The 23286-nt window shown below is 39.5% G+C and overlaps 1 protein-coding gene across 1 annotated transcript in view; it reads left to right on the top strand.

The window, feature by feature from the left end:
* shroom2a (shroom family member 2a) overlaps positions 1 to 23286 on the top strand; it is a 52438-nt gene that overhangs the window by 11122 nt on the left and 18030 nt on the right. Inside the window, exon 2 of the mRNA XM_053636117.1 lies at positions 8911 to 9059. Within this exon, the coding sequence (XP_053492092.1) occupies positions 8911 to 9059 (149 nt within the window). The remainder of the gene's footprint in view (positions 1 to 8910; positions 9060 to 23286) is intronic.

Raw genomic sequence — 23286 nt, 5'->3', positions numbered from 1 at the left:
GGGGCTTCGGTGCCCTAAGTAAAGACTACAACGTAAGGGGGCGTGCTGTTCTAGACAGTTACTGTCCGAAAAGAAGTTGCTTGTTTTCACAATAACAGCACGTCCCAATTACAGTTATTATATCAGTTAAGGCAGAAGGCAGCATACTTTTAACATTTTTATGATTACATTTAACGTTGTGGAACATCAACAAAACAAGTGAAGTCCTGTTACCGCTTGCATTATTTTAACTATGAACAGCCCTCCCCAGTCTCTCTCTTCTTGCTCTTGAAAAGTTGCCATGCTGAAAAATGTACTTTTTGACTGTTAGAAAGTGTAGACACTGGAGACTCTTTCCAAACATGCTAAATAAACATCTCCTCACCGAAAACTTCAGCATATCACACATTTCTAAAATCTGCATGTATATGGAGCATCTGCCATCCAAGTTCCTGTGCAAGCTCTTATTATAGAAACAGTAAGAGTTATCAGAATAAGTGCATTTTTATATACTTTGTAATCTTATTGTCTGTGTCATGATGTTATAAAAAATCAACACCTCCTAACCAATAATATTTGGGCATATAATTTGTCCAGTGAGAATTTGGACAATGCTACGAAATGTCTGCACCCCGGTTATATATTTACAGGGTAAATAGGGAATGGATTCAGATGAACAGTGGCTTTCTTCAGAATGTGATGAGGTTCTTGGTAATGTTTGCAGAATACACTGGCCGTTTTATAATAGTCATACCTAACTGTGTTGTGTCTGTGAACAAGAACTCAATGTCTGTACAGTGATATCACCAAAATGAGTTCCTTGAGTTACTTCAGGGTTTGGCTAATCGGTTGTTTATCAACTGAGAAGTCGTCTCAGTTGCAATGCTCCAGTATTGACTAAAGCCAGTATATACATCTGTTGTTGTTATTTCCTTATCTGACTTTGGGGGATGAACACACATTTCTACTTGCAATGCATTTTTTTTTTGCCTGATTTCTCCAAGGGGTCATCAAGGCTCCTCGAGTTAACTGGTAGTGCCAGGAACATGCTTGGAATGTCAGAGCTTTGCAGTATGCTTCAAATGTACTGAATTATACCTGACGGCCCAAAGCCTGTTGGAAAGGCACAATCTAGCATCTGGGATCAATTTTAGTTTGGATTAGAGAGACCCGGACAACTTTATAGCTAACCTTCACTTGGAATTAGGCCATAAAGTTTTTAAATGAAGGCTGTGTAGATGCTGTGCTGCACTTCATTCCCCAAAGAACTTACTGAGATCTACATAACCTCTGAAGGACCTTTTTTTTAAGCCAGTAACAATGTGAAAGTTGTTCTCATTCATACCTGTTAGTATTACAGAGGTGGTTAAATGGTATTAGTGGCAAGCTCACATTTCTCTATGTCCTGGTTCTTTACTTTCTATACACCTAACCAGTCATTGCTAGATTACTGTTAAAAAGACTTAGCTTTCACTGAGAGGCTTTGTTTATTAACTCAATTCAGTTGTTCACAATTTCACTAATTAAAGGAAATAAATGTACCGGAATATCCAACTGGCAGGAAGCTGGCTTTATTTAAATGGAAAGTATTTAGAGCTAAAACGAGAGAAAGCTGGAACTAATTAAAATTCCCCACATTCTTTTCATACCTTTTGGTTTTGCCAAAAGGTCTTCATTGTGTTTATTTTAAATCCCTCTTTACAATGATCCCAAGTAATCCTGTTTTACACTGTTTACATCATCTGTCTTTAAGTTCGATGTGAATACACACCAATCAGCCATAACATTAAACCACCTGCCTGATATTGTGTAGGTCCTCCTTGTCTCACCCAAATAGCTCTGACCCATTTGAGGCATGGACTCCACAAGACCTCTGTGCTGTGGTATCTGGCACCAAGACGTAAGCAGCAGAACTCTTAGGTCCTGTGATAGGCTTGGTGCAATAGCCGTTGTTCCCGGTGTTAGGGCCGTACACCGATTACATCGCTTGCCCACCGCAGCACCATCCCCACCGTCGTTTTTTGCCTTTTTATAGTAATAAAAATAATTTAGTTCAGTTAGAGAACGGACACTACAATTAAAAACTGAACGCGTCTGCTCAATTCAGCGTGAGCTGCATGAGTCAGAGTCGCAGCACAGATCAGCAGGAGTCAGACATCATTTATCACGTGAAGAGGGTGAGGTGAGCTGACTGACAAGACGATGGCGGAAGATTTGGTTTCAAAAGTTCTATGTTTAATAGAAGCGAGTTTGTAATTGGACTGTTTTGTAGTGTTTTTTCATTGAGAATAATAATGAACCCACCGTTCAAGAATTTGCTGGCCCCGAATTGCCGTTAATTCGAAAGCGAAAGTGACATGCGCCTGTATTCATAAGCGAGGGGGGAAAACGCACCCCCCGCCACCCCCCAGCCCTGCCCCACCTGGTGATACCGGTATTACCTGTGGAGTTACGCGTCGAATAACCGGTGGGAAAATTTCCTCACGGTCACATCCCTAAGCTGTAAGTTGCGAGGTGGGGCCTCCGTGGATCGGACTTGTTTGTCCAGAACATCCCACAGATGCTTGATCAGATTGAGATCTGTGGAATTTGGAGGCCAAGTCAAGAGTTCACCTTAAACTCTCATATTTCTGAAACCATTCCTGAACAGTTTTTGCAGTGTGGCAGGATGCATTATCCTGCTGAAAGAGCCCACTGCCATTAAGGGAATATCATTGCTTTGAAGTGGTGTACTTGGTCTGCTTCAATGTCTAGTAGTTGGTACGTGTCAAAGTAACATGCACATGATTGCCAGGAGCAAAGATTTCCTAGCATCACATTGTAGAAGTCGTTATAATGTTTCTCAAATATTGGCAACATTTTGTTCAATTTTCCACTGTCCACTTTCGGTCAGCCTGTGCCCATTGTACCCTCAGATTCCTGTTCCTATTGAAGCTTATATTCTTCAAGCTTTGCTCTGTTGTGTGTCCTGAGATGCTTTTGTGCTCATCAGCTCGAACCTCTCTGCCATTCTCCTCTGACCTCTTTCATTAACATGGCATTTCTGCCCATAGAACTGGCACTCACTAGATGCTTTTTCTCTTTCACGGCATCCTGTGTAAACTCTAGAGACTGTAGTGAGAATAAAGCCCAGAAGATTGACAGTTTCTGAAACAATCAAACCAGCTAGTCGAAGTCTATAGGATATGTAAAATTATATAATGGTGATATTTTCATAAATTATGTCACAATACACATTTTTTTAGATCAGTATTTTAATCATTTACAAACTCTAATTTGATCTGTTTAGATGTTAAACTTTTCTTCTTCATATTATTATTTTTTTTTAACTTTTCATTGTTAATAAATTTTTCCCAACATTATTTTAAGTGTCATTGAACATAGTTTTTTTTTTAAATGCAGCTATCATAATTGTCATCCTAATTCCCATCATGTATTGTAGAAATGTTATGATATTGTCATAGCATTCACCCCCCACATGATTAGTGCTGGAATGAACACACAAATCTAGTGTTTAGTCTCTACCCGACTGCTAAGCTCTGGGAAGAACGATGTTTGGATAAAAAAAAAAAGCAAAAGTTCAAAGATAGTGTTGGTGTTTTTAAGGTGCTGAAAGACACCACTTGTATGGTATCAGTGGAAATATGTAAAGCATGTGGGCCGTTGTCTCGTGTGTTATCAGGGGAGTTATCCTGTTGTCATTGTTTCAAGTCTTCCCACAGGCAGTGACAGTATTTCCTTATTAAATTCTCAGTACTTCATTTTCATAGTTGAGCAGGTTACAATGATTCCCACAAGTTATGGGACCTCAGTGCATCTGTGATAGTTCTAATACACCGAATAAAAAAAATGTTTTGTTTTATGTGCCATTGCATCTGCTGTGTTTTTAAATTGGTTTCAGACTCATTGTTCTAGATTTACCACCAGGCATCTTGGATACACTGTTAATAAAGGCCTGTTTCTTGACCTGCACACATGTGGTTAGTGGTTGGTATTGTTGGCTCCAACCGTTCTAAAGAATTTATGTCAAGGAAACAGGACACGGCCTGATATTGTACATGCACAAGACAAAAGCATCGTGGTGTGTGTTTTGAAGCTGTGGGATAAATTGTGAGCTGTGTGTGGAAGCGCTGCGGGACCGAGGGAAGCCGTCAGCACAACACACACACATTCCACAAATGCACGAGTCCCAGAATGCACATTCAGCGCGAGGTGGACAGGAGCTGTAAATTAAGCGTACACTTGTAGTTGTATAATATCGCACAGTATTATCCATCATGGACATTTGTGCATATCGGTTTAGAAAATTGTTCTCGGCTTTCTAGTTATAAATATAGCTTTTAAGTAAGGAGGTCCGAGTGTGATACTGGCTTAAGATGCTAACTAGTTTTGTATCTGGTTTTACGTTTTCCTGATCCGGCCCACTGACAACGTTGACCGAAACTGCACAAATCCTACATGTGAACAGAGCACAGCTTGTCTTAAAGTACACCACCAGCATATCTGTGACATTTCAGAGAGGATCAGTTACTAAGAGAATGTCAGTCTCGAATCAGTATCAGGTTTTGCTCAGTATTTAGAGCCATTATATTATCAAAAATGGATAAGGGTGCATCCCTGGTTTTTAATGTAATCCTAATTTCTAACTGGATCTGCCCTATCTCTTTAAGCTCTGCCAGTGCTTTAGCATCTTATTTTGAGAAAATATTAGAATGTCATTGACTTGGAATGGTAGTCATTGTATGTTTCTTTATCACTGTATGTCATTGTGTTTAATCTGTAAAACAGGGATGCACTTTCTGCATAATTTTAATATCTGCATGAGGTAATGAAAGGAAAAAGGGTGTGGTGTAATCAAGTGTTATTTTCCACTGCAGTTAACTTCCCTCCTGTCTGTGGCAGCGTACGTGTTTGTGTTTGACCGACTTAATCTAATAAAATAACGAACAGAAATATTAAACACACTTTAAAAGCGTTACTAAGTCGTTAGGTTAGCGTAATAGTTAAGGGATTTAAAAGTTATGACTGCCACATAATTTAAGACACTGCAGGATGGATAAAAATCGTACTGGATTTATTAACTCGCTGTAATTTGCATGTAATGGGGGGGGGGACAGAAATGAATGCTTCATAGGAGAATGTGCATGAAGCATTACTGCTAGTGTAGAATGGGATTAACTTGCAAACCTGTGGTACCCATTTTTTAAGATGATTTGTAATGGTGTTGCACTGAAGATAAATGGAGGTTAAGTTCATCTAACCCTCTCCTGCCCACATAAGAGTAAAAACTGTCATGTCTCCAGACTTCTGCTGCTTTGAATGGACTTTGTTCTGAAGCACTCTTTCACGGTATGTTACTTTATTAGTACGTTTTTAGACCTGTAGATCCGTGCTTTGTTTCAAAACGGGACTTAAATTGTTTAGTAGTGTTGTATTTTCTCCTTGGCTCGGTTTGCTTCCACAAGGCAGCATTTTCAAAGCGTACCAAAATGTGTTTATGCAAGTCACATGTGAGTAAACCGTCCTCTTATTGGTCAGCATGTGCCCTGTTTATGTTCTGAGGTTCCATAGCAATCATCCTTCCTGATGGATAGTAAGCAGCTCCACTAGTTAGATGCTCTCTAAACTCTTTGTAAACCTCCTGTGTTTTTATGGGTCATTCAGATCAAATTCCAACGAGGCGTTTTACCTCGTCTTTGGTCCCAGTTAAACCGCGATTCATGTTGCGAGCAATTAGCAAAACAAATAAGCTTTTTACGTAACACAGTTCCCATTAAGCATTGTATACATGTTTGTTCGTTGGTCCGTTGGATCGGATTACTTTCTCACCACTAGCAAACCGCTCCAGAGTTCGTTTACAACGATTTTGTTTTGGTGCGGATCCGAGAGCGATTGCCATGTCGATATATGTCTAAACAAACTGAACCAAGCGAGAAAACGCAGCAAGTTCTGAAATAAACGACCCATACAAGCCAGTTGTGGAAACTGCAAAAGCATTTGGAAGTGGAAATGGCGAAGCACCTCACAATAGAGAAACCGTGCAACCTTCTGTATGGAAACTCTTTACATTGCACACCACAGTTGGCCTAATGCCATAACTTGTGCTTTCATATTTTGATTTGTAACCATTCATTTCTGATCAATGTGGGGAAACGTGGAAAGTGCGATGTTGCGGGTTGAACCAGGCTTATTAACCATGTGTGTTCTTTTGACTGCTCTTACCTCATCCGGGTTTCCAGCTGTATCACACGTTTATGGTCATATTTATCAAAACATTGTCTCATGCTACTTTGGCCAAAAAAGTCAGGCATTATGTTGTGCATCAAGTCAAGTTTCCATCATGCTTCATTTCACAACAAGGTCGATCATGAAGAGAGTCGATTCACCGATTCCAGGCATTTGAAAATTGAATCAGATTCAGAACTTTTTTGGATTTGATTCCACACACTGAAAATGATTCACCTCATGCACACACAGCAGGCAAAACGAATATAGCATCGGAGTGTTTGAGTCACCGGGACAGCCAGCGGATATATGCATTTTGAATTTGTGTTGTAGGATTTGGACAGATCAGTTCTTGAAATGCAGATAAGACACACAGTTGCAAAAAAAAAAAAAAATAGGGGAAAAAAAAAGGGGGGAAAAAAAACTAGGACAGAATAGTCAGTTAGTTTGAGTGTCTCATTTGGTTAGATAAAGATAACATTTCTTATACTGTAACAGATTATCTGATAGTGTCAGTAATGTTTTATTGCATTTAGTATCCTGCTATCAAATTAATCCCTGGTAAGAGTAGTGCTGATGGAAATGCAGCAAAGAAATATTTGATAAATAAATATACTTGGCATGTAATATCTTAAAAAAATAAATTCATATAGGCTATATAATGAATGAAATACCAGGCGTAGTGTGGTGCGTAACATTATCACAGTGGATCGTACCATGTGTCTCACTTCCTCACACTCCACTGTGCATCGTGCTGTCGGGTGATAACTCGACTGCGCTGGCTGCGCACAGCTAACTGTTTTTCTATTGTTCTTTGTCATTTATCCTCTCAGTAAGGTACGGTATTCCAGAGGGGGGCTTTCACTGGAGTGTCTGCTTTAGATTAGCTTTTGAGGTTATTTTAAGTCTTTGCTTGTTCAGGCATGTTGACGCGTTTTCCTTGTTTTATGTTCTCTAAACGAACACTGGGTTTACAGAATCCTGCACATTCTGAAATAATAAACAACAAAAAAAAGTTAACGCGTTCATTGTACACAGGCCAGAAGTTAAACACTGTCCATTCTTAACAAGCGTGCAATTTTTATTTATTTATTTTTTTTAAATGCAAGCGTCTGAGTACCACAATCAATCATGCTTGGTGTCTGAAGGTTTTTTTTTTGTTTGAGGCTAATGTTGCTAACAGTTTTGAGGATTTTAATATAAACAAGGATACAGACATTGTTGGGCTTAAAAACTTTGACATGAAGATGTATGGTGACTTAATGATTAGCACATTTGCCTCGCACCTCTGGGGTTGGGGGTTCGATTCCTGCCTCTGCTCTGTGTGCGTGGAGTTTGCATGTTCTCCCTGTGCTTCGGGGGCTTTCTCCAGCACTCTGTTTTCCTCCACCAGTCCAAAGACATGCTTTGTAGGCTGGTTGGCGTTTCCAAATTGTCCGCAGTGTGCGAGTATGTAATCGTGCCCTGTGATAGCTTTATACCCTGTCCAGGGTGTCCCCCGCCTTGTGCCCCAAGTCCCCTGGGGTAAGCTCCAGTCTCTATGCAACCCTGTGTAGGATAAGCGGTGCAGAAAATGGATGGATGAAAATGTAGTAAAATACACTGTTAATCCTGTCAGTTGTAATTCTATCCACAGTACTGTAATGGACCTTGGCAGAATTCAGTCATGTAGTGTATATAGAGGTGTTCTATGTTGAAAGGTATTTTCTAATCCCGTTGTTTGGGGAGGGAAGCCAAATTCCATTCTTTCTTGTAATGCGTTTCATAAAGAATGAAGCCTATGAGCTTTACGGTGACCTCATTAGTTTGGAAAATTTTAAAGCACCTTCAGTATGCTAACGTAATTGTACCTTATGATGTTAAACAAAAGGAATGCAGCCTACTTTCCTAATCTTTAAAACTGTTCAACGATATCTGCAAACAAATCCCAAGTGAACGTTAAAGCTACCTGAATAGCTTGGGGTCTTTTGCCATTACGAAGTCTGGCATTTGCATGGACGCAGTTTTCGGTGTGCTGAAGGGTTAATGTTTAGTCTAACGAAACAGCGCCTTGTCTTGACCTCAGATAGCACAAAGTGCCCGTTTTAGGTTATTACATATCATTTCAGGAATTCACTCTGACCAAAAGCCTTCACCTTCCCCATGGACTTGTCCAGATCCACCTTTTATGAGGGAATAAGTAAAAGGCATATGATTAACCTGAACTAACAGGCTCTGCTGGAGCCTGACCCCCGCTGTGCTCATTTAGTAAGCAGAACATGCCATTCCAGTTTAGTCATTCAGACCACAACTCTTCTAACAATAACTAACGACAGAGCCATCGCTTGGAGCTGGAGAGGAACCTTCTTTCATTTCAAATAGAATGTAATCTATAACACATTTTTACATAACCACTAAGGATAAGCATGTTTTGTTGTTGGAGCTCTTGCTCAACTGTAGGTCGTCTTCCCAATACCAAGCCCCCCACCCCAAGCAAGGGACTGAGAGACAGGACGTTCAGTGCATAATGGCGAATTATGAATAATGCTTATACCTTGAGCACATGGCATGAATCAAAATCCTCCGCTCGCTCACTCACTCTTTTCTTTTGATATCTAATTTGTAAAATGCAAGCTCATTGTGTATACCTATCAGAGTGTACTATATATTCCTTGCATTGTTTTGTTTAATAAGAGAATTTTATAGAGCACTCTCCTTGCATTTCAGGTTGAAGAAGGCAGCAAGGCGGCGGCCGTGAGGCTGCAGGTAGGAGACGAGCTCGTAAACATCAACGAGTTTCCCCTGAGTGGCTACAGACAGGAGGCCATCTGCTTAGTCAAGGGCTCCCACAAGACTCTTACTCTGGTGGTGAAAAGGTAATCTAGGCGTGCGTGTACACACACACACACACACACACACACACACACACAGATGTATGCAAAGCCTCACACACCTGTTCCCCGTGCGTCGACAGCGCCCATCTCCATGGCTACATTTTATATGCTACCATAGTGATGAATTGTGATGGTGCAGGTGGTGATGTGATATGATGACTGCCTCTGTGTACTCAGCTCTGTGTGTTCAGTTCTATGTGTGTTTGTCATGTGCATTAATATAAGAACAAGAGGCACACTATCTGTGCCACAGAGCACACAGTTATTATTCCTTCCTTCATAGCTAAAATTATGTCACGTTAGAACAGAGCTCAAAATCCTGAGTTCACTAGCAAGAACTGATTTTATTTAACCATTTGTAAATACAGAAATGAATACAGTATTTTAGTCAGGTAATGCTTCCTGTTTTAAGAACATGCTATTTAAGTAATGGTAAAACATGTTGGGGCATGCTGTTATAGGAAAATAATCAATGACAGGGTGGCGAGATGCTGTTACAGCTCCAAAACTGATTCTTTTATTGTAGCAAAATATCCTGAAGTGTTTTTTTTTTTTTCCCTCACTTATACGTCAATAATTTGCCACACACACACTTCCTGTATCAGAAAATGTACTGACTGTTGCAAAGCACTGATACTGGAGACTCCTTCCATAAATATTAAATAAATGCCTCCTTACAGAAAATTTCTCCATATCACTGAGGGTGTGTATTAGAACGAGCATATTAATGTAAACTTGTTATTTGAGTTACAGCCAGCATTACTGACAGCATTTTCCAGAGTTGCAGTTCTGGAAAATGAATCTACACATTCTGACGAATCAGATTTAAGAATCAAATAGTGCTGTGGTGTAAAATTACTAAAAAAATCTTTGAAATAAAAATGTTGAATGTCCTGCTTGTGCACTATTTTTGGACTTGTATTAACGTGCAATCGTGGGGTTTTTTTTTTCTTTTTCATTTGAAAGGTTCTTGGTAGTGGATTTGGACTTTTGGACTCAACCTTATCAATGACAGAGCTTTATTGTACTGTGGACGTAGTGTGCAAACATTTAAGGTGTTGGTAGAGAAGTCTCTGACTGATTCATTGCAAGCCATACTGCTCAGTTCTTGTTTTTGATTTTTGTTTAGTGTTTTTTTTTTTTCTGACCGCATTGTTTCGCTCTTGTTTGTTAATAACCCATATGTGATCAGATCTGTGCTCTGAAATGGCTTACACAAGCATACGAATTATTTATTTATTTATTTTTAATAAATCATGACAGGAATCATTTGTTCTGCAGGTTAGTTAACAGTTTTTCACATATTCACAGTGTGTAAGTGGAAAAAGAGAAAATTCAGGGCTTTTTCTGTTTTTGCCGCTGTCACTGCCACTTCTGTGAAGCTGCTCGAGCAGAGGAATTGGTATGTGCATGCGCAGAAGAGTCATGTAAAAGTGCTGAATTCGGACCTGGACGTTCTTATTAGGGTCCCACGTCAGAGACGTCTACAGCGGAGTCCAAAAGTCTGAGTGCGCTAGTGAAAACACTGCTATTGTACATTCTAATTTAATACAACACTTTTCATTACAAATGATACTATTGAGTGAAAAGTAGAATCTTTGAAATGTTTACATGGATTTCAGTGTTTGAGTATTTGGTCTGTGCCTTTTTTGCTTCAGTGACCGTGTGCGTTCGAGCTGGCATCGACTCCACACGTTTGTGCAAAAGCTCACGATTCATTTTAGATCAAATCCATCAGAGTGTCGTCTGAACACAAGCTTCGACAGAAGAGATTAGGCATGAGGAAAATCTGACCTTTTGTACTAAGCAGTTACCGTGGTCAATATCATAGATGTGCTTGCATTTTAAATGGAAACCTAGAAATAGTGCAGAATTTTAAGTATTAAATATTCAAGATATTGAACACTGCACTTTCTTTGTTTTAAAATATTTCGAAATTCTTAAAAACCTTCTTTTATTTCCAATTTTAAATGGAGAAATTTTAAATAAAATCTCAGACTTTTGGACCCCACTGTATGTATGCATTAGATACGTATCCAGCTTTGTAGCAAATAATTGTGCAAATATAATGGGTTTTTATCTCAATATCTGTGTTAGATTCGCGTCCAATATTACGCAGTTCATTTTACGTTGAACTAAGTTTTGATTTTTCACTCGACCTAACACAGAAGTGTATTTGCAAAGTGTGTTGGCTCAAACTCTGAGTAAACACTGAGTAATTTTCCTGCTTAAAGATACCTACTGAACCTGATGGTTAACTGCTGAGCTAAAGCAGGCATCTTTGAGCAACATACTATAACAGCCTTAGTCACACACCTGGCTCAGGTAAACCAGTCAATCAATCCGATTATTACAGCTGCAGTCAAACTTATTCAACCCCCATTGAAAATCAGGTTTATTGTTAAAATGTACATACTTTCAGCTGTTTGCAATGAACAAATCAAACAAAAGCAAGTGAAATTGTTCAACACAACGGATGTTTCAAGACTGAAAATGCAACTGGCTGCAATCAAGATGCATAACCCGACACCAATAGGTCATAACGGCAGAAGACTGCTCTACTAAGTACTAAAGATGCTTGCGATGAAGGGGTTGAATAATTTTGAGACTGGAGTAAGTTGCATTTTCAGTTGAATTTAGGGAAACCACTTGAAGCATACATTGTGTTGAACTATTTCACTTGCTTTTGTTTGATTTGTTCATTGCAAACAGCTGAAAGTCTGTACATTTTGACAGTAAACCTGATTTGCAATGGGGGTTGAATAATTTTGATTGCAACTGTATATGGAATATAAGTTATATGGAATTGGCCACCCTTTATCAAGAATATTATTTTCCCTCCTCAGTAATTAACATGGCCACTCATTATGCCTGATTATCTCTGTGTAAGCGAGCTTTTCTGCCAGTTAGTGTTAGCTAATCAAATCAGTACCTTGCAATAAACACATTCTTCACGGACATAGTGAAGTATATGACTGCATAAACTATTTTACAAGTTGATCCGCTCCATTTCTGCACTAATAAATCAGTGCCATGATTCACACGAGTCATAGAGAACTCATTGTTTCAAACTTGCCTGTTTTTCATGCTTCTCTGCTAGCACATTTTTCTCATTATGTACTGAAATGAATATGCTTGTGTGGTGGCTAGTAATCATATACTCCTGTTTATTAAAGGAACTTGTACCACAGCGCTGTTAAATGAATCAAATCTGATTGGTCAGAAGCTTGATTTTCTATAACAGCAGCTCAGACAGTAGTGCCGGCTGTAATTTTTATTACAGGTTTATATTAATGCATTTGTTCTGATGTTATGCTCTCTGTAGTAAGTAACAACTCAATCACAGGGACTTGTATGGCAGATGTGCCATGTAATCTAAGGTTAATAATAAACATATATTTTTTAAATGTGTTGTTTAATTTAAAACAACCGATTGTTGATATGGGGAAGTTTCTGTAAGGAATTGTTTAACATTTATAGAAGGGGTCTCCAGTGTTCAGGACTTTATGACAGCAAGTTTTCCACTATTGCAAAGTCCTCAGGACTTAGGACAAGCTGGATTTTAAAAAAAATTTTTGTTGTTGTTTCATTAACTTGAAGAGTGCTATATATTACAGGTGCTATAACATAAGTTATAACTTGTTTCACGGGCATTCTACAACATTTAATGTAACTATTAACCGATAAATTGCATGACGTATCATTTAATTATTTATTTATTTTAAATCCTTGGCAAATTGTTGTTGTCTAAGAGAAATAAAACACTCCGGGATGTGCTGTTGGTCAGTACTAGTAACTTTGCTTCATGCTGAGCCACATCACACCACCCCATCACTGATTATTTTCCTATCACAGCACACCCCCAAGCAAATCACATGTTGTGGAAGAACAAGGAAGTAGGAAAAGGGTTAGGTGAGTTCCCTTGAACTTTGAATTACCCCCCCCCCCCCCGGAATAAGAACCGAATCACAAGGTTCTTATTTAACTTCCATTACGAGTTGTCCTGTGACCATTAAAATAGAAATAATTCTCAGACATTGAGTAATTGCCATTCGTTTCCAGTCAGTTTGTGTATGGTTAAGGCCCGGAAAGGCCAGTTTGGCCAGATTCATTGCGTTTCCAGTAGGCACTCAGGTGTATAGCAGGGAAATCAAAAGTGTGAAAGTGTGTAAAGATCTTGAAGCATGGTGCTGTGTTTGAAGACCGCAGTTAAAAATCATATCGCATTACAGGGTACATCACGGTCATTATCATTTTCTAAGAAAGCATCTGTGGTAATGCATCATGTTTGCTGTCAACAGAACGCCAGCATGTCGTTGGACTGTGTTTTGGGTTTTTTTTTTTCTTCTCCATTTCTCTGGTTGTTGTTTAAGAGAAGAAAAAAATGAAGGCTACTTGACACACACTTCTTGTCCCAAGCTTCTGATTTGTCCACCCCTGCATTGGTGAGAGTTAGGTTTGTAATAAATCCTCATGTAGGGTTTACTAGTTGTTGTGTTTTTTGCACCACTTTCTGCTGGTATAGCAGATTTGCATTCTCACTTGAAGGCAATTTTCTTGGCATTGGTTACATACTGGGAAGGGTGTGTATCAGAACTTATTTCATGCAAATAGGGTGAAGCTGTAAATTTAATGACGTACCTGTTTGTGTTAACCTGTTGAGAACCTGGGATCTGTAAAGGTTGTCTAGACCTCTGACTGCCTAATCCCTAATCCTTTTTTATGCAGGTATTTTGAATGTGTATCTGTGCAGGTGCTCAGTGTGCACAGGGACGGGCTTATCTCTGATTAATGTGGAAATAGGGCTGTCTGAGGGCTGTCAGAACCTGCTCCCATCTGAGGGCGTTGTCTGTGTTTTTGCATACGCTGACCTCATTTGAAACTGTGAAGTCATACAGGAAGGAACGAGTTGCCAGGCTTGTTCATGTCAAAGCTCTGGGGGTGTGATGTGTAAGTGAAAAGCCATTTGTTTAGCAAGAGCCTTCATTTTTTTCTTGACTGATGTAGTATGACAAAAACCAAAGTTTACTCAGGTACTAGCACGAGTAAACCATTATTGGTTTTGCGTGGGATCCAGTTTTCACAACACACCTGTGCAGTGCTGGAAATGCTGCATTGGGATTAAAATGGAATTTGCACGCAGTTTATTAAGCCTTTTTCTCGCACCTTGTCTTACAGACTGTCTGGCTTGCAGCTTGAAGAAGTGTGTGAAGGATTAGAGGCCATTACGTTAAATGGAAAAGACTACAATGCTGCTTCTGTATTCTATTTTCTACTAAATGTAACACAACCAGCGCAAAGGAAGAACACAAAATGATTTGAAGTAAAAGTAACTGACGCATGATAGCCATCACTTGGCTATGCTTCTGTTAGCACACCACAAAAGAAGTCTCCATTCCAGTCGAGTGAGTGTACCGTGCACTGACCCACTGAAACAAAAGTGGCCTGCAGATGGCTCCGTTGTTGCTCTGGGCAACCGTAGTGCTCAGTAGACTTTGTTTGTCTGGTCATCTGAGGCTCTCATGAGCCTGTGAGGACACAGTTAGCTGCTAGGCTGCTGTCAGAGTTACCTCACATGAGCGCACTGTGCCCAGCTACTGTTCTCAGCATCACTCAGTACTGAACCTGGCAGCTTGATCACAAGCTTGGGTTGTTCCATGATCTCCCCTTTATTTACACGCTGGGACAGATTAATTGTACTGCCAAGTCACACACTGCCAAGTCAGATTATTGAGGTAATTTGTCAGATGCTGATGCTGATCAGATGCAGTCAAAAATGCTTCAAAGATTTTCATTGATTATTGTAACTGTCTCTTAGTGTTCCGGACACCAATATGATAGTACAGTGGTGCTTGAAAGTTTGTCTTATTTCTGCATAAATATGACCTAAAACAACATCAGCTTTTCACACAAGTTCTTAAAGTAGACAAAGAGACCCTGTTTAAACAAATGAGACAAAAATATTATACTTGGATCATTTTTTCCCTCACTAAATAAGTAACCAACATTCGAGAGAGGTGTGACGTATCTCAAACGCTATTGGCTGTGGTGTAAATCAGGCACGCACTGTCAGCAGGAAGTACATCAGCATACAGGATCAAATCGCACCTCTCAATCTGTTTCATGGGGACATTTTACACAAGACTCTAAATGATACCAGAGCTAATCTTTGGTGTTTTCACTGTGTACAATACAACAAAATCTTCCCATGCTTCCTTATAAAAGCATCCTTTTATGTTTAAAATGTCCACTGATGGTCAGAGCACCAGTTAACTGCTAAAAAGGAGTAGAACATTCAGCGGTCTACTGCGTGCTTGGCTTTAGACTGCGAGATAGTTATTACTGCCATCTGGTGGTTGTAAGAGAATATATGTTAGCGCACGTAGAATGAAAATAAGCAGAATAAGTGGACAACTTACAGATTTGGCATACTGTATTTAATATAGTAGTATACAGCACAGAACAAGCACGTAATAGAAGGAAGAGTTGCTACAGGCCGCATCACAATTTTAAGCACCAACACATACAACATGTTACTTATGCTTTGTTTGGTTTAGACTGTTGATGATTATTTAGCGGTGACGAGATCTAAAAGGTTCTCAAAGGGGAACCCGAGTACCGATTGACTTCACTTTGTGGTAAGACTTTCTTTTGGATGATCAGATCGCATTTAACCACAAAAACGGGTCGGAATGTGGTGAGATCATTCAGGTCACCTCCGGCGGTCGTCTGGCTGGCAGTCTGATCGGATTTCAGGCAAGTGTAAAGGCCGTGTGCACCGTGTGCTTGCATTAGACGTTAGGGATAAAGCACCTGCCCACAGGATCCATCATTTTATTTAAAAAAAAAAAAAAAACCCATAGTAAATAAACATCCCCAACAAAGGAAAAGTAAATACAATCCGTACAATAAACTCATCTCTAATGATTCCACTCTTTTTTGCCAACAGCTGACATACCAGGTATACACAAGTCACTGTGAGATCCAGATGTTATTCCACAGCACTGTTGAATTCTCCAATCGGATTAGTCACAAGGTGTTGATTCATTTCCTGTAACAGCAGCTCTGACAGTAGTTCCGGCTATAATTCCAGTCACAGGTCTATATGAATGTACTCATTCTGATGCATTTTAAATACGTTCTAATAATTTCTGTAACCGTTAATTCACAAGGGCTTGTATATGCATCCATATAATCTGCGTCCAATGATAAACCTATCCAAAATGCATTTTGTTATTTAACAAAGACTTATAACCGCTGATATAGAGAAGCTTTCTGTAAGGAGAAGTTTATTTTAACATTTTATGGAGGAGTTTCAGGTGTCAGCAAGAATAAGTTTTCCAACGTGGGAAAGTGTTGAGGACTTTGCACTTTCCAGTTTCTCAGTAACATGACAAGTCTTAAGAGGAAAAGAGAGGCGGATGAGAGAGCAACTGTTTATAGCTGCTACAGTGTAAGTGATGACGAGAACTAGAGCTGCAACAATTAATCGATTATGAAAATTGTTGTCAACGAATCTCATTATGGATTAGTTGGTTTGCGCGCAGCATGGGGGAGATTTATTCACTACATTACTTCTCCGAAAACACGCTTCGGAGAGTAAATACTGAAGTTGTGTCACAAATGACGTACTATATAATTACACTATGCGCTGCATACTCTACCGTCTACTGTGTAGATTTTAGAAAGGTAATGTAATCTAAAATGGAACACTCGCGGTTTTTTCAGTAACCGGAAGTATAAATCGCTTCCAAGTCAATGGCGCGTGATGTCATGCGCACATAATGTGACGGCGCTAGTTTTAGCAGATACCCGGAGTCACCATACATGAATTTTTTTTCTCTCAATGACCATCAGACGGAGACAAAATCGTCAAATGACACACGGGAAAATATGTGCGACTTCCAAGTCCTCTAAGGCAGAGGAGTATTTTATATTAAACACCGCGGAGAAGATAAAACTTTATAAAGCGGAGTTTGTGTATCACGAGCACGACGGTGATGCTGTAGTTGCTTAAAAGGTTTAGTTTAATTTAAGTTTATTGATATTATATGCTGTATCAGTGTAACTTATGTTCTTTATTATAACGGAAGTGATTTAGTGATTAGTAATGAGGCCACGTTGCTCCTCACGCGCAGTGTAGATGCGCGACAGAGGGAGCGCGAGTAAGATCTGTAATGTCTAATTAAAACATTATGATCAAAAGTAAACACAAGTAAAATAATATGTCTAAAGGCAGTGAGTAACAGAAACCACAAGGTGCAGTGAAAGAGCTTTTATTATTAATTTAGGACTGGAGTTTAATTCATAATCCATAAAAAGTAATGCATATGTTTTATTTATATATATCTCAAGAATTTATGCATTTTTTTAATGGATGCACAAAAAGTACTGAATTAAACTACAGTCCTAAATTAATAATATATATTCTGATGTGTGTCGGTGTGTATTGGGTTCTTTTCAGTCTTATATAATTAGACAAGCAGTTGTGTAAAGTTTTAGTCTGAAGTTTACATTTGTAACACTCAGTTTGTGGATTTCATGTTAAATAAATAAAAAAAAAAGGTACTGAAAGTTTGCCCCGCCCCATCCGATTAATCGGAAAAATAATCGGCCAACTAATCGGCTATGAAAGTAATCGTTAGTCGCAGCCCTAACGAGAACTAACTTGTCTTGCAAATGTTCTACAGCATAAAAGTGTCCGTGAAGTTGCATTGAAACGCGCAGCGTTATGTGACGTAATTTTCACTGAAACCGGAAGTTAGGGCAGGAGATATCAGGTGGTTCCTCCCCCTTTTTAAATAGCCGATAGAATTTAGCTTACCTCACAGCCCGGGCTAAACCGTACTTAATTTATTTTAATTAAACGTCATTTAATAATTGTCATATAAAATACCTACTCGTGCTGGAGGCGATGTCTCTACAGTGTAAAGGGTAGGAACATCCATTTCTAACAATTGAAGGTAGCGCGGAAACCCCGCCGCGCACAAAGCCGTGAGCTGAACCTCCTCCTCATTCAAAGTGAACGAATTCAAGCCATTTCCTTCTTAACCAACTTACATTTGGAAAACTGAATAAAACGTGCGAACAGCCAAAGACACGTTTGCGACACAGGCTTGCTGATATGATTTCTCTCGCTAAACAAAGGCAACTTTGGCAAGGTGACTTTTGCAGCGTTGGGGTTGGGACACTTCAGATTCTAGAGAGCATTTGATTGGACAGAAAATCTGATGAGAAGCTGAAGTGCAGAATGATGTCATCAAAATTGTTGAACCATACTGGTGGTAGAGAGAGACTGTACATTTTTAATGCATATATCTTCTAAATGCTAATTTAGTCATTGGTTTGGAGGACATTAGCTTTTATATAAAATTAAAGCTAATAGTCATACTAAAAGCCTTAAAACTTTGTCCCCTCCAAAGTCCCCATGAAATCAAAATAAGTTTGATTTAATTGGGACTTTAAGTGGAACTATATAAACATTTAAAGTGTGGTATGTTGTTCACTAATTCATTAAAAATGGTTTAACTGACACATTGCTACGGTATAAGAGCAACAAAACAGTTGGTGACTTGCTGTTATTGGAAACGTCAGGGTAGTAATGCTCCACTGCTTCGTATCGGGCTGCATCACAGCACAGCAGCACATAGTCGTGTTTTATTCCTTAATTATACAAACCTGTTACTGGATATTATTATAGCCAGTAGCAGAGTGTACAGAGCCTGTGTAAATGCAACGTGCTCCTTACATATCCGTCACCTATACACTGATTGCTTTGTCCAAGTTTTGTCGTCTGATAGAGTAGCGCTCGTTGTGAAGTTAAGCCCCATCGTGACTGCTCTGTTTTCTACAGCGATGCCTTATAGAATTATACATTATTCCTGTTGATGTGCATGATGTCAGTGTAGCGTTCACAATCCAATTATATCCAGCAAAGCTCTTCTGTGCCAAAAGCTAAGCGTGCTAATCAAAGCAGGAGGTGTGCTTGTGTCTGTTTGTCGAGATGAGGACGACTCCAAATCAAGCTCTCTCTTTCAATCGAAAGAGTAATATATGTCAAATAAATAAATAAATAAACTTTATTCCGCATTCCTGGCCAGTGCTATGAAGTGCTGATGACGATGATTAAACACTAAAGGCATCCCTTAATTGAACTAAGGTGTTTTCCATCTGCAAGGTGAGTTAGAGACATTTTTATTAGTATACAAGAATCAAGCAGTGATAATTACAACCAGTCTAATCTAATGGGGATAATTACACCTGAGTCAGGCAGCTTCTGACCCTAAAAGCTATAAGGAATTAATGTTTGGGAACATTTTCAACTGAAATTTTAGTGAAGCAGTGTAACTAGTAGCAGGTGTAGTTAGAGAGAACGGGTCACTTTCTGTTGAGATTTTTCTTGCTTATTCGAAGCATTTAATGATTGATGAGTGACTATGAACCCATTTCACCTTCTCCTTGTGCTGTGATACTGGGATCCATGCATGCTTTTGTTCTCTTCCCACGACAGCTGTTGTGTGAACAGAACCCAAGGAAGACGTGATGAGGGATTTGTCTGCCTGTACTTGGCTCGGTCAGTACATTTCAAAGGCTTAAGGACCCATCTCTGAAATTTCACATACACAGCGTCATGATAAGACTTACTTTTGATGTTAGGCCAAAAATTTCATAAGGGTGCCAGAGCTGTGAAATAAGGTCATGCTAAAAGAAGCGTTTGACATGTAAAGGTATTATTTGTCAGCCAGGTAAGTTCAGCAAGGGCAGGTCTTCAGTTACTCTGCAAATATTTCATATTCTTCATATTTATATTAAAAAAAAAAAATTTTAAAAATGAAGCGCAGCGCCAAGCAGACATACTTTTCACTCAAAAAATTAAGGTATTGTAGACGTATTCAGGCACCTCTGAATGGTCCCTGAAGGATTGTTTGATTGTTCATGAAACAAGAACAAGGAAGAGTGTACAAGAGCACTGATGTTGAAGCTATGTCATGTATAACGTTGTAAACAGAAGAGCTCCAGTTTTCCGAACAGACGGACCCAGCCAAGTGTGCAGCCACGAACTCAACGCTTGGTATGGCATGCAGCTCAGGAATGTGTTGGTCATTACAGGCAGCATACGCTTGGCCTCTCCCTGGCTTATATATGAGGTCTGATTCAGGTGGTTGCTGAAAAAAGGCTTTGTGTCAGCCATAAAAAAAAAAACTAGGTAAACGGCTGAATCCTATATAGCCCAGTATTCTGTGAAGGACTCCAGCATCGTTTTTCAGTCTTGGTATCTAGTGTTACCATTAATGACTTTTTACTATTCCCACTCTTTATTGAGCAAAGGCAATTAAATGTGCACCCACTGTCCTTATACAGTCGTTTCATTGGGAACAGCACTGTTTTCGATTTGGGGTTTTTTTTTTGTTTTTTTAAAGTTGCTTTCTTGTGTGGTTTATCCCGAGTTCTTACCAGTTCCTCAAGCAAACATTCTGACATCCTGTCTCGAAGCATGAAATGTCAGTCCGCTTGTCTTTTTGAATCAACAAAATAAACAATGGTTAATGCCATTTATACCACAGCACTGTTGAATTCTGATTTCAGAGGGTATTGATTCATTTTCTACAACAGCACAGCTCTGATACGTGATAGCCTTCACCCTCCCTGGTTGGTAGATGTCTCATGATAGGGGAGCCCTAACTGGAGGGTGGGACTTTGCCATGATTAAGGGCGTTTTCACACCTTGGTTCATTTGAGGTGTTTGTTTTGGAACCTGGTGCATTTTCTCCCTTGGTTCAGTTTGTTTAGACATATATAACACCGCAATCATGCTCAGATCTGCACCAAAACAACTGGGCCGAGACCTGATTGTAAATAAGCTCTGGAATGGTTCGCTTGTGGTGAGAAAGTAATCCGACCCCATGGACCAACAAACCAACCTGTATAGGAATGCTTAATGGGAACTGTGTTACATAAAAACCGTGTTTGTTTTGCTAATGGCTCGCAACATGAATCGCAGTTTAACTTGGACCAAAGAGGAGGTAAAATGCCTCATTGAAATTTGGTCTGAACATACTTTTGAACCAGTTTCAAAAACACAGAAGTTTACAAAGTGTTTTGCGAGCTTCTCAACGAGGTGTGCTTTAATTCCTCTGTGGAACATTGATATTAGATACATTATAATAACTACAGCTAAAAAGAAAGCCACAATAAGCTCGCGGAGCTGCTGTCTATCCATCAGGAAGGATGACCGCTATGGAACCTCGGAACATAAACATGCACACACTGAACAATAAGTGGATAGTTTACTCACATGTGACTTGCATAAACACATTTTGGTACACTTTGAAAATGTTGCCTTGTGGAAGCGAACCGAGCTGAGGAGAAAATACAACAACACTAATCATTTAAGTCTCGTTTTGGAACAAAACACAGATCTACAGGTCTGATAACACCCTAAGTAAGGTTTTTTTTTAAGTGTTCTTAAATAAAGAAAAATGTATAATAGTTGTTTAGTGATTTTTTTATTGTTTTTCCCCCCGTAAGAAAACTAACATTTATGGAAGCAGCCTCCAGTGCCGGCGAGATTTCCATCATAGAAAAACATCTGATCTAGGACTTTGCCCATTCCACGTTCTTTTCTGTATTTTTTTTATTATGATTATTAACCTCAAAAAAAAAAAAGAGCGAGAGGAAAAACGCGGTGAGAAACTGGTGAGGGAATGCTGCGATAACGTAGGCGATACAGTAACACAATTATGTTGCACAACATACAGTATAGCTATAAACCAATAAGCGTATGATGCCGTTAATTAAGAGAAGTATACGTTGGAGACATTGCTGCCATATAAGAGAGGAATGAAACACTTTGGGCTAGGCTGTTGTATGAGAATAATCAACTTTATTCTTCTTACAGCTTCAGTCGACTTATTGTAACAATGTTTTATTCCTTACATAATGCCCCCAATCTGGAATGCATGTCACTTCCATGTGCATCATTTTGAAAGTTATTTTTTCAAAAGCCTGCCCATCCACTGTATGCTAGAATAATTTGTACTCTTCTTGGCGGTCACTAGACCGCTTGGGTAGACAGGAGGACAGGTTTTTTCTCAAGCCCTAAACTGTGTAGGTCAGGCCCTGATCACTCTCTACCTTATGCCCTCCTCTTCATCTTTACCTGCTCTTACATGTTCTGTACAGCGTGTGTTAGTCAAAAAGAGCAGCTCTGTAGGTTGGTTTGAGGTTCTAACCTGCCGTTAATACCAGATGGCCCTTGTCAGAGCCTGAGACATCCAGTCTGACACAGTAAAGTCACTTGATCCATTTGGAAGGGTTGAGGTCAGGGGGCATGTTTGGTGAAGTCTGCTGCCGCCAGAAAGAGGCGCCCCACGCAAGAATGAAGAGGGCAGCTCTGGTGTCAAGTAGCCCACGAAAACTATCGCTTCTAGAAACTTTATACATTTATCAACGTTATAAGGGACCCCCTTTTTATCATGAGTTTAATGTTCAGTCTATTAGTATTCAAATGTTCTGACAGCTGTTGTACACTCTTTGTTTAAGCAACAAGTGCACCCTGCAAAAATCACCATGTTGCCATGGTAATGGAAGACATGTAGAGTTGCTGCTCAACAGGGGATGGTCCGACAGTTTGGACCTTCACAACAGCTCATTAACATACCATCCTTGAGCCAATGGGGAGGTGGAGGCTGCTAGATTACTTAAAGGGGACTGACTATTACAATAGCCCCCGCCCCAAAATTCTTCCAGGAGTAAAAACCAACCGCAATTCGAGTGGAGATCTAACCTGGCTTAAGTGTAGAAACAGACTTCAGAACATCTAGATATAGGCTCCAGGTGTTTAATGGGCTTCATGACCGGGTCTTTTTCTTTCTTTTATTATGGAAGCTGTAGATGTTTGAAAAGACTCCCTCTCTCACTAGAGACTGGTCAACTATTGTCCTTCCCTGTCTTTGATGTGGATGTGGAATGCAGTGCCTGAGGAGTCAAATGGAGCAAACCCGGAATCAGATTTGCTTTTCTGGGAAGCTTGATTAGGAATTTTTTGTGTTTCTGTCTTGCCTTGAGGGGTCTGCTTGGTAAGTTTGGAGACTTATTAGCTCCTTGTTTGCTCCAGCATCCTTTTGTCTCATACCTGTCATGTATTTTATTTATTATTTATTTTTTTTAATCTAGCCATCTGTTTGGCTTAACCTTTTATGAAATGATA

Source organism: Ictalurus furcatus, chromosome 11 (genome assembly GCF_023375685.1).
Source record: "Ictalurus furcatus strain D&B chromosome 11, Billie_1.0, whole genome shotgun sequence".
NCBI lineage: Eukaryota > Metazoa > Chordata > Actinopteri > Siluriformes > Ictaluridae > Ictalurus > Ictalurus furcatus.
This window is presented reverse-complemented; position numbering and strand designations above follow the sequence as displayed.